Source organism: Pseudorca crassidens, chromosome 13, assembly GCF_039906515.1.
Source record: "Pseudorca crassidens isolate mPseCra1 chromosome 13, mPseCra1.hap1, whole genome shotgun sequence".
NCBI classification, from domain to species: Eukaryota; Metazoa; Chordata; class Mammalia; order Artiodactyla; family Delphinidae; genus Pseudorca; species Pseudorca crassidens.
Window position 1 is genome coordinate 74,107,728 of NC_090308.1, and position 12,858 is coordinate 74,120,585.

General features: G+C 35.0%; 1 protein-coding gene across 5 annotated transcripts in view; it reads right to left on the reverse strand.

The window, feature by feature from the left end:
* Positions 1-1,371: 1,371 nt before the first annotated feature.
* TTK (TTK protein kinase) overlaps positions 1,372-12,858 on the reverse strand; it is a 42,077-nt gene continuing 30,590 nt past the window's right edge. For all 5 annotated transcript variants that reach the window (XM_067702718.1, XM_067702717.1, XM_067702716.1 and 2 more), the window contains exons 15-22: positions 11,202-11,359; positions 10,919-11,070; positions 9,426-9,550; positions 7,775-7,855; positions 4,570-4,746; positions 3,978-4,062; positions 3,578-3,675; positions 1,372-1,876 (exon numbers count right to left, since the gene is read on the reverse strand). In XM_067702718.1, coding sequence (XP_067558819.1) covers positions 1,790-1,876; positions 3,578-3,675; positions 3,978-4,062; positions 4,570-4,746; positions 7,775-7,855; positions 9,426-9,550; positions 10,919-11,070; positions 11,202-11,359 — 963 coding nt within the window. In that variant the 3' untranslated portion in view covers positions 1,372-1,789. The remainder of the gene's footprint in view (positions 1,877-3,577; positions 3,676-3,977; positions 4,063-4,569; positions 4,747-7,774; positions 7,856-9,425; positions 9,551-10,918; positions 11,071-11,201; positions 11,360-12,858) is intronic.

Consider the following 12,858-nt stretch of genomic DNA (forward strand, 5'->3'; position numbering starts at 1 on the left):
GGAAGATCCCACATGCCGCGGAGCGGCTGGGCCCGTGAGCCATGGCCGCTGAGCCTGCACCTCTGGAGCCTGTGCTCCGCAACGGAGGAGGCCACAACAGTGAGAGGCCCACGTACTGCAAAAAAAAAACAAAAAAAAAAAAACAATGAGATACCACAACACATCTACTAGAGTGACCCAGATCTGGAACACTGACAACACCAAATGCTGGCGAGGATGTGGAGCAACAGGAACGCTCACTTACTGCGGGAGACAATGCACAACGGCACAGCCACTGTGCAAGACCGTTTGGCACTTTGTTACAGAACTAGACATACTCTTACCATATAATCCATCAGTCATGCTCCTTGGTAGTCAACTCCTCTGAAGCTGAACACCACACAAAGCCCTGCACACAGATGTTTACAGCAGCTTTATTCATAATTGCCAAAAACTGGAAGCAACCAAGACGTCCTTCAGGAGGTGAATGGATAAACTGTGGTCCATCCAGACAATGGAATACTACTAGGCACTAAAAAGAAATGAGCTCTCAAGCCATGAAAAGACATGGAGGTGCATGTTACTAAGTGCACATTGCTAAGTGAAAGAAGCTAATCTGAAAGGCTATGTACTGTATAATTCCAGCTATATGACATTCTAGAAAGGGCAAAACTATGGAAACAGTAAAAAGATCAGTGGTTCCCAGGGGTTGGGGGTAGGGGAGGGATGAATAGGTGGAGCACAGTGAATTTTTCAGGCACTGAAAATATTTTTACAATAGTATAATGATAGATGCATGCTATTATACATTTGTCCGAATCCCTAGAACATGCACCACCAAGAGTGAACTAGGTATATGTATACTATAGACTTCGGGTGATTATTACAGGGCGTCAACGTAGGTTCCTTAAATGTAACAAAAGTACCACTCTGGTGGGGATGTTGGTAATGGGGGAGGCTGTGCATGTGTGGGGCAGGGGTTAAATGGGAAATCTCTGCACCTTCCCCTCAATTTTGCTGAGACTCTAAAACTGTTTTAAAAGCTAAAGAAAAATTTGGGGAAAAGAATACTACATGGTAATATCCTTAAGTAATCTGTTCGATTCAGACTCAGAAATTCTGGGACCACATTTGTAATTACTCATTACCAAGCAAGTCGTACAATTGAGGTCATGCCCTATACAGACTACATCTTAGAATCCAGCATGATACTCTGAACACCCAAAACAATAGATACTATGAAGAATGAAACGGAGAATTAAGAAAGCCAAGTGAAGCCCTAAAATGCTGGAGTATTATCAGTGCCATAAAACAACTGGAAATCTATTTTAGAATTTGAACACGCTGGAATTTTTTTCCCCCAAAGTTAATTTACTAAGGTCTACTCTCATGTTTCCCCTTAATCCATTTTTATTAAGAATTCTGTTGCCTCACCAACGATATATTTGCTTGAAGAAAACAGTTCTACAACTTTGACATTTTAGTGTCATTTTATACTATACAAAGCCTATTTACATAGTTCTTCAGAAAATATTTCCACTTTTCACCCACTATTCCAAGTGTGAAAATGATATCAAATAGATTAGATTTACAGGGAAGCACAAAAGAGAAAACAGTTCTACAATTTAGTACATACAGTGTCATTAGTGGTTTTTTACAGTTTTCTTTTGAGGATAATCCACTGAATTTTTCTGCCAATGACATTTCAGAGTGAAGTTGTCTTCAGGAGTAGATTTCCACACAGAATCAAGAGTATAACAGTCCAATATATTTTACAGGTGATACCTGACAGTTTATGAGTAGGTGCAAATCATTTTTTTCCCCATTTTTTTCCCAAAGTCTTGGATGATGAACAGGAATCATGGCTCTCACCACCACTATAGTGCTCATATAAAGTCTGAAATTAAAAACACACATCTGATTTATAACTTTTAAAATTCAATGTATTACCATATCAGATTAACAATGGTTTAACTCCACATCTTCTAATATGTAACAAATTTCTCCCTTGTTCTTATAATTAGGAAATTATTTTATACACTATTGGAGATAATGAAAAATTTTTAAACAGCTAGCTTGGCCTAAGAATCAGCGATCATGCAATGCAGATCAATCTTTCTGTAAGAAAAATGTAACATAGTTATTTATAAGCATATATATGCATCCTCAAGGCCTTCTTAATCTCCCTTACTTTTTCTTTTTCTTTTCTGTTTCAACAAACCTCTTTTTAAATTGTTTATTTTTATTGAAGTATAGTTGATGTACAATATTGCATAGCAAAACTTTTTTTAAAAATTGAAGTACAGCTGATTTATAATATTGTGTTAGTGTCTGGTGTACAGCTAAGTGATTCAGATTGTATCTATATCTGTATCTATCTATCCCTCTCTCTATATATCGTTTTTCATATGCTTTTTCATTATAGGTTATTACAAGATACCTTACTTTTTCTTAAATAAAGCCAGTCTTAGATAAATTCCTATACTGTAAAATACGCTCATCAGGAAATATACTTTCAGCTGATATTTAAACTAAAGAATGGAAGACATTTAAAAAAAATACAACTGCTATACAAATAAGTATAATTAGCTATATTAAAATCTACATATTTAGTAAAGGACTTAAGGCTAAGCCAACATCTAATTTATGAAGATGAAAGGTATCTTTGCCATCAAGGAACACATAACCTTAGTGATAAAGGTAACCCACCTCAATTTTATTTATAAAAGACTTTAAACAATACACTGGTAGAAATTTAAAACATAGAGATATGAAACATAGAGAAAAATTACAAAACAAATTTTGTCCAATTTCAATTCCTAAAGCCATTGATTTAGCTATCAGAACTTGAGAAAATTTAAGAAAAAATTTATCTTATATCATATGGATACAAATATAATGGTGAATATATAGTAAATTCCTCCAAAACTGTATCCAAGTTCTTAACATCTTAGATTGGTGTTATCCCTATCCATAGAGCTAACAGTGATTTTAGTTTAAGCTCCCATAATTTTACAATAATGTTATAACTGATATATATAACTAGTAACTAAAGTCAATAAGCATACCTAGTGTTCTGGAAATGACTAGGTGTTTGATGTCAGTGAGATCCAAAAAATTATGGTATAGATATAAAGAGGCATTGGGAGACTAAAAGATTTGAGACATTTGCTTTGAGAAATGTACTGACTGCTATATACAGCCTCACAGAAGTCATTACATGTGACAAGTACTGTGATTTCTCTACGATGGTTTAAAAATAAAGTTGGCTAGAAAAAAATGAATTCAAAAGCTGTGTTAAAAATGGTGTTGATTTAAGATTCCTTATTGAATTTATTCCAGTTGAGACCCAACAGCAGTCTTTTCAATGCACCCTATATGACAATCCATTTTCAATTGTGCTGTCTGCACAGTAAGAATATAAATCAAATAAATCTATATTTGTCAAGAAGTACATGTTAAGTATCTCAATACAGAAACACACTTCATAGCTGATCTGATGATTGGGCCAACTTTCCTTTGCATTACCTGTTTAAGTGTCTAACTCACTAAATTACACAAAACGATTAAAATTAGTGTAGACAAAGAATAGACATACTTTAGCAGTTTTCAAAATGGAGTTAGGAGAATTCAGGCCAACAAGTTGGCCCAGAACATATTTCATTTCTTCAGTGGTTCCCTTAGCCATCTGGTTCCCTGTAAAATAATATATATAATCAATAGCACACTGGTATCAAATAAGAAAAATATAAGTTCATATATAAATATGTATTCTGTTTAAATGCACAATAACTGGCATTCTTGTAACTTATCACTGATCATAGCCCCTTACCTAGGATAGGTAAAAATGAATGCCAGCAGGTAGAGAAAGGTGATCTCATTTATTTTAGTATTTAGCATTAAGGAATATCCTTAAGGAAGGAGGCAGGCAGAAGGAGAGCAGCCAGAAGGCTGTTTATATTAGCAATCTGGTAATAAACTTATTTTTAAAGAAGTACCTGGATGAGTTTGAATCTGAACATATGGATGTGCCAGGAGCTCAGGAATGGAGATCCTCTGTTTAGGGTCCCTTATTAAGCAACACTATAAAAATAAAGATAAATTTTTAAAAAAAACGAAGCAAGTTTTCTTATGCAATATTGATACAGTATTTTCCCAGACTGCATCATATTACAGAAGTTGCTTTCTAGAGAACCTACTTAGAAATGACAAAATTATTTTACACGTCATTTTTGCAAAATCTCCAAGTATTCATAAGTTTTAAAAACCTTCAAAGTGAACTTAACACATCTTTAAAAACTAACTCAGTAAGCAATTCCTCTCGATAGACCTCTCAGTTATATCTAAGCCAGTTACATAATTCCAATCATTTCAACTATTTCTTTTTCTTTCTTTTTTCTTTTCTGGGTGTGCCATGCGGCTTGTGGGATCTTAGTTCCCTGACCAGGGATTGAATCCGGGCCATGGCAGTGAAAGTGCTGAGTCCTAACCACTGGACAGCCAGAGAACTCCCTCAGCTATTTCTTTAAGTAAACAATTAAGTACTACATGAAATATAGCTCTTCTATATGTATATACTATTAATGTTACCTTTAACACATCTTGAAGATCTTTCTCTGGAATATCAGGAAATTCAATTTCATGATTAGGGTCAATTATGGCATGTAATTTAGAAATCTGATTAATGATATGCTGAAACGGTGTTTTCCCGTAAGTCATATAGTACAAAATGCAACCTAAGGACCAAACATCACTTTTGGGGCTTATCTAAGTTAAAAAAAAAAAAAGAAGTTACTGTTATTTTAACATAAAATTAAAATATTATACACACACACACACACCCTAATATTTAAAATCATAACTAAATCTCAATAAATGTCCAACTATTAGACTATGTTCATGACAAAACATCCTCTTCTCGTTTTGATTACACTTGGTTATTTTATCAAAAGAAATGAACTTCAGTTTAAATCTTTCAACAAACTCATAATCAAAATATTTCAACTGAAACAAAATATGACATTCTTGTCAGCCTGTGAAAACACAAAACTAAAAACCCTAAGTGCACATTTTAAATTTACATGTTTTCCCCAAAATTACTGAATTAAAATAAGTTTTTATATAAATTCATAAGTATGTATGGATTTTAAAAAGGTTATTTAAGTTGAGCTATCCTAAACTTAAGAACACAAACTATAGAGCCAGACTGGGCTGGGCTGGGCTTGAATCCTGGTCTTATCACTAGCTAGTAATTCTACATGTCTCTGTTTCCTCATCTCTAAAACAGAAATAACAAAAGTACGTTGTCATGGGCCTTAAATGATGTAACCATGAGATATGGGTAAGCATAGAGAATAGTTTCTGGTATAGTAAGTACTCAATAAATATTACTTATTATTAAATGTTCTTTGTATTAAATAATCTCATTAGAAATAATGTGATATTATAACATAATTATGCTTTTGACTTTTAAAAGAACATGATTAAGACCAAACACAGAAGTGAGCATAATAAATGAGAATGGCTAAATTCCTCTTTTAAAAGATACTCAATATGCATTAAAACAAAATGTAACCACATGCTCTACACAAAGGATTAATCTAAACCAAATGACACAGAAAGGTACAAGGAAAAAAGAAATGGACATCTATAACCAAATGCAAGAAAGAAAAAAAAAAAGGAAATGAAAGCAGAGACAGCAATATTAATATTAGAAAAAGAGAACATGGCAAAATGCTTCTAACAGAAGAGAGAAAGCCATTTTACAGTGATAAAAGGTACAATCAACCAAGAAGAGATGACAGTTATGAACTTCTATGCACTGAAACCACATTTAATAGAACTATATAAAGCAAAAATTGTATTAAATTCTTTGAAGGAGGGCAGATTTAAACATGCCTTTCAGAACATGATAGAATAGATCCCGTTATCTGAACACAAAGAAAACTGAAAATTAATAAAAAAATAACCTGCTCTTCCTCCAATTTAACCACTTGGAAATATAAGTCCATTTCTAAATACTAAATCATGAATTAAAACTGGAAAAATGGCTGTGGCCGTGTGGTTTTCAAACTCTCCAAAGCCCCAGATAAGACAGACAGAGCAGCCTGGTAGCAAAACCATAAACATATGGAAAATATTTACAATAAAAGCGGAACATGAATGGAGACAAACTACCCACAGCCACAGGTCATGCGTGGTAGAGGCATTTGAAGCAGAGAGGAGAAAGGAGTAATGAATGGGCCCAACAGACCTCAGAACAGGAGCCCCAGATGGCCAAGCCTATTCACCGGAAAGCAATTCAAGAACAGAGGGAGACTGGGAGGGGCTTTGAGCTCTTCCATAACAAGGATTACCTCCCATGTTGGGATAAAAATTTATCTTCTATTCAGAATCACTAGTTGAGATTGACCAATACGACCTATTTAAGTACTGAGTTGATAACTGAAAAGAATCTGAACACTACATGCAGTTCAAAGTAAATTTTATTTTAAAGTAACAAAGAATGAAACAATTTTAAAACTGAAATTAGAAATTTTGGAAATTAATGAAAATAAGAAACACTACCATAAAACCTAGAAGTAGCAGCTAAAGTAAAACTCAAAGTAAAATTCAGTTTTAATGTTTTAATTATAAGGAAGAATACTAAAATTAAATTAGCAATTATTTAAATGCAGAAGCTGGGGGGAGAAACCTAAAGGGAATATAAATAACAAAGATAAAAGCAGAAACTAATTAGAAGACAAATGAAAATAGAATTAATAAATGAAATGAAGACCTGGATCTTTAAAATTAACAAAACCCTGGCAAGTCTAATCAAGAAAAAGAGAAAGACAAATCTAAGTATTAAAAGAAAAGGAGAAGCTAAAGAGGTATAAAAAGAATTTTTATAAGAGAGACTATTTGGCATAATTTTATGCCAGCTATTTGAAAAGATATTTAGAAGCCACAATTTCCTAGGAAGGAAAATATAATTTAGTAAATGAAAGCACATTTATTAAGCAATTGTTTCAAGCTGGACAATGTACTAAGTGCTCTGTATTCTTTCTCATTTAATCCTCAATTACTTTTAAAATAGGTACTGTGTGCAAGCCTAACTTGCAGATGAAGAAACTAGGCAAGTTCAGTCACAAAGACAGTTGATAAAGAGGCAGATCTATGACTTGAACGCAGGTACTGCACAGTGGTGTGTGCTTGCATCCATTTGAAGACACTGGTATAGAGAAAGAAGGATTAGCTTGGGAGCCAGAGGCACCATGGCAGGCGGAATGGACCCAGCAAGGGGCACCAACGAGGCTAACACAAAAGCTCACAGAGGTGGTGAAATAAGAAAAGTGGGAAGGCACCTGGGAATATTACCTACTAGAGTTGTTCTTGGAAACAGAAAATTAACAAATGAAGAAACGGTAAATAAAATTTAAGAATCAGAAAGGAAACAAAGGTTATCAGTTCACTGTTATCTAATTTAAGGTGCCCGTATCAGAGCTAATTTAGTCTTATTTTTTTTTCTTTATTTTTAAAACTCAGAAAACATCCTGTGTGCATTTCTTACAGGAGCACATTGTGAGGCATCACCATATTAAAAGCACAATATTAAAAGAACAATCTCAAATCAATAAAGAAAAGTGAAACTGAATCCCATGACAGTTTGCTTAATAAAGCAAGGTCTCTGTAATGGCCTAAAAAGTTTTAGAACTTAAAGAAATAACTTTTCAGTTATCTGTTAAGTTCATTCAGAGACTAGCCCATTCCCTATTTGTGCCAGAGAAATGGTATGTAAATAACCTTACGGTACCTTCGATTTGGATTTCCCATTTTCTCTTGAGGAAGACATATCTTTGATTGCTTCTGGTGGCATATAATTAACTGTACCAACCTACTTGCCAAATCACAGAAAACACAGAAATCAATGAAAATACTTCATTCTGCTTTAGATTTTTTAAAACACGAATGCCAGATTTTTGGCAACTTGGAGAGTTACAGGTTTCAGTTAATATATTTGAGAAACTCTAATAAATGAGAAAAATATTAAGACATAAACTTCTTCACAATTCCAGCAAAATAAATTAGATTCATAATAAAAATAATTGACTCCTTACAGAATGCTGAGCTATTTCTTATGGTGGGCAGCAACCATAAATCTTTCCAGGATAAAATTATATTAATGGCCATAAACTTTGAAGGAATTGATCAATCGCTCATTTCTGTGCTGGAATAGACCCAGAACACTTTTTTATTTTTTTTATTTTTATTTATTTATTTTTTTTTGCCGTAAGCGGGCCTCTCACTGTTGTGGCCTCTCCTGTTGCGGAGCACAGGCTCCGGACGCGCAGGCTCGGCGGCCATGGCTCACGGGCCCAGCCGCTCCGCGGCATGTGGGATCTTCCCGGACCGGGGCACGAACCCGCGTCCCCTGCATCGGCAGCCGGACTCTCAACCACTGCGCCACCAGGGAAGCCCCAGAACACATTTTTAAATAAACCAAACAACAACCAAAAATCTAGCTTTGTCTCCCTGGGCCCACGTCCAAATAGAGATGAGATGGGTGTCTGCATTATGTAAGATTTTCCACAGCAGGAGTATGCCAACCTTACACTGCATTCATTTTATTCTAAAATGATTCTGCTTTCAAACACAGAATACCTATACTTTAGAGCCTTACCATAGACGATATCGTCAAGCTGATTTACAACTAAATGTTCAGCCATATTTTTGATCTAGAAAGAAGTGATTGTCAAATAGAATTGTTTGAAGGGCATGCTGCCCATCTACTCCTGAAAGAATCCAGTTTTACTGCTAGGATTAAGGAAGATCCACGTCAGCAATCTGTATACATGAAACACACTGTCTTGGCTCCAAGCAGGATTATTTTTAGTCATTCTTTGGTTGTCATCACCTCAGTTTTTAGGGGGACACATTTATTAAGATTGCTATTGCATATCCTATTATAAAAATGCAGCTGAGTATATTTATTATGGTGTTTCCAATAGGAAGGCCCAATTAAGAATTTTTTTTCAAATGTAAGTGATAGGGAAAGCTTTACTTCTCTGGAAGAATGAAATAATTTTACCTTATGGACAATGAAAAACATGAAACTGCAATTCTCTCTTTGGTGGCTACCAGGAAACTGAGACAAAGTTTCAGGTGAATTTTAGATAATGACCAAGATGATTTCCAAGGCAGATATTACTGCTTCTCTACCTCAGCTATAGGAAAATCATTCAAAATTGCTGGATATATTTCTACCGGATCTTGACTTTCTATACTAAAATTGTCTTAATCATGTGATTAATTTGTTTTTTATAGTTATAATATCTGTTCTTGTAAAAAGGCTTCAAATCCTTTGAAAAATGAAGTAGGGAAAAATAAAGTCCTCATTAGCAAAATAATACTTCAAAGGTGAAAAGGAATTGAACTCTACTGTGTGGTAAGCAGCCATTCATTACCTGAGAGTCTTTAACAATACTTGTTGTATCTGGTTGCATTTGGTTTGCAATTCCAAAATCAATTAGCTTTAGCATTCCATCAACTATCAGAAAGTTAGCAGGTTTCAGATCACTGTGAACAATACCTTCAAAATAAAAATCCATTATAATGTTAGACCATGATAAACATCCTAAGTACAAAAAAATTTCACAATCTGCTGAGTTGATTCCTTTAATTAGTCAATCAAATTAAATATTCACTTTTAATGTACACTACAAACATACAGCACTTGCTACGTGCCAGGCACTATTTGAAGTTTGTCGCTTGTATTGAATCATTGAACCCTCATACCAATGCTGAGGTTAAGTACTATTATTATCCCCACTTTTAGCTGAGGAAACTAAGGCAGAGTTTAAGCAATCTGTTCAAGGTCACACAGCCTAAGTAACAGTGTCATGAGTTGAACCCAGGCAGTCTGGCTTCAGAGTTTATGCTCTTAACAACCACTGTGATTCACTGCCCACGAGAGAGCACTGTAAATTACACTGCCAGGTGGTAGGACCCTAATGCTCCTGACATATCCTTCCCTACAGCCTGATCTTCATCACTGGTGAATTATCTTTTAACTTATGGGACGGGAGACACAAGGAGACGATTTACAATTACCTACATTATCAGTTATTTAAAATAAGGAAAAGGTAAAGGCAAAGAAGCCATAAAAAGAACCAAGGCCAAGTAAGGTGAAAGCCAACCCAGAATGTAGGGCTAACAGTTAAAAAAAAAAAAGTAAAACCAACTCCCATACAAGGTACACAATACAAAACAACTAGGAGAATAAGTGAAAAAAAATCTCAGATTTTTAGGATACCTGAACCCCAGTCTCATATCTGCTATAATCCAAGTATTTGGAGACCCAGGATTATGGACTATGTTAATACTGACAAAGATACATTTCGTATTATGCATGCTCTATGGATGTGGGGATTTGAGTTCATGCGCTATATCCTCTCGTTAACAGCATTTTTTTTTTAATTAATTTATTTATTTTTGGCTGTGTTGGGTCTTCGTTGCTACGCGCGGGCTTTCTCTAGTTGCCGCGAGAGGGGGCTACTCTTTGTTGAGGTGCGCGGGCTTCTCATTGCGGTGGCTTCTCTTGTTGCGGAGCACGGGCCCTAGAGCGCACGGGTTTTAGTAGTTGCGGCGTGTGGACTCAGTAGTTGTGGCACACGGGCTCAGTTGTTCCATAGCATGTGGGATCTTCCCGGACCAGGGATGGAACCCATGTCCCCTGCATTGGCAGGCGATTCTCAACCACTGCGCCCCAAGGGAAGTCCCTGTTAAGAGCATTTTAAAGAAATGGTTTTGTCCCTTCATCTTTATTAAACTTCCAAATATTTAGTTTATCTAGCCTAAAGGTGCCAATAACCAATACCTTAAAATTATAGGTGTATTTCTCTAAGATAGCACTACTAATGAATATTTTAATTTTACATACGAAGAGATTTTAAAATACCATGTTGATGAATCGTGTGAACTGCCTCCAACATATTTTTCCAGTAACTCTTGCGTTCCCATGGATTGATGGATTTTTTCTTTTTAAGCCAAGTATTAAGATCAATATTTCCACATTCCATTACCATGTAGATGTACTGATCTGTGATTTCACTGCCATTAAAAACAAACAAAAACAACAAAACAATAAATGGTTAGGTTATACTACTAAGATTTACAAAGTATTTATCTTAAGAATTAGAGAAAAAAAAGTCTCCTTTTTAAGTTAAAAAAAAAATTCTTACTAATCATAAAGTCGGATGATTTTATCACTGTGTTGTTGTAGTTTATTCAGATAAGCAATTTCATTCCGGTAACTATCAATTGTTTGGCTATCTGCTTCTTCTAAGTTCACATACTTTATAGCATGTATCTGTTTCTTTCCATTCAACACCTGAAATACCTATAGAGTAGAACAAATGAAAAAGGTTAGAATACACTATTTACATACTGCCACAATATTTCTACATTAATAGATAAAATCTTAGATTAAGGATTATTGATGTGAATAATTTAAAATGTCTGGGTTTATTTTGAGTATAGAAGGAAAAAAAGCATGTTAGGAGAGTAACAGTACATTCTCAACTACCTATGACAATGGGCATAGGTAGTTGCCCTATCTACGTATAAGAAAGGTAATTTAAATTTCATATACATTCATAACACTCTGTTAGATGTTGCAACCAGAAAAAGACATTAAAAAATGCTAAGGAAGACTAAGGGCTGTAATAAAGATAATTCATGGCACAGATGGTGTTTATTCCACTGTGCCTGGAGTTGACAATTTCATTCACGTGGTCGAGAATATTTTAAAATAGGTACTAATTGTAAGCTATCAGTATACTCGGCTGTAAAAAGTAGATCAGGTCCAATTTTCAAAATCAAGTTGACAGGAACAAGATGTTCCTGTCAGCATATTGAGGTCCAGGTCAAATTGCTCTGGCTATAATGACAGTCAACTTCTAAGCAATATTGATAAGGCAGATAGTACATTTCGAAAACACTGCTAATGTGTCTAACTTTCAGCAAACGTGCAACAGGGATGGGGCTTCTAAAATGCAAGAATTCAGATACAAAATGCTAGTGTAAGCAAGAAAAATTACATTCATTTATCTCCTTGCACCCACTGAAGTAAAACATCATTTATTTAAAAGCCATTAACCATGACTATCCAGCAGATGCTGGCAAGAAGTGAGAAAAGAGCCAAAGTGTAGATGAGGTTCATGCATTTCAAGTGCACTGTTAAGCAGAGTCTGTCAGGTACAGCTGAGTTACCTGCATTTTAAATACAAAACTCTAACAAAGTATTACTAGTTTTACTTGCACAGAAAGCAAATTAGAGGAGGAGGGGCATAAAACAGTGATAGGGCAAGAAGCGGCAGAAAGTAGCAAGGAAGAAAATTTTAAAACAGCAGAAAGCCATTTTGTGTGAGGTAAACAGCCTTATAGTGTCAGAGTTAGAATCTGTCAGTTTCATGGAAAGTTAATGAAAGAACTAGAAAGGTTAGTGTTTTGAACATTCCCACTAGCCCCATGAATTTTCTAAATGCTCTTAATAGGGTATAAGTTGGTCACTGTCTAAACTCTAGCATAGACAGCATAAACGATGTTAGTTTCATAAAGCATGTTACCCTCTTTTCCCTGAGGCGTGATGATTTTGTCAACGCCGTCATAATAATTAAATAATAATTCAATCGCACTAAGAAAATATGGGTCAGTCATAGCTTTATCACTTGGCCCTTGACTTAAGTAAGCTTACATTTCCATTATCCTCCAAGGAAAAAATGTTTAAAACACTGTTAAGATTATTGTATATCTTCTGAAAACATGCTACTAAATAAATAAATATGTTGGTAAAAATCAATTCCATCATCCTTTTATTCCCATGCCTAAAATGTAAGG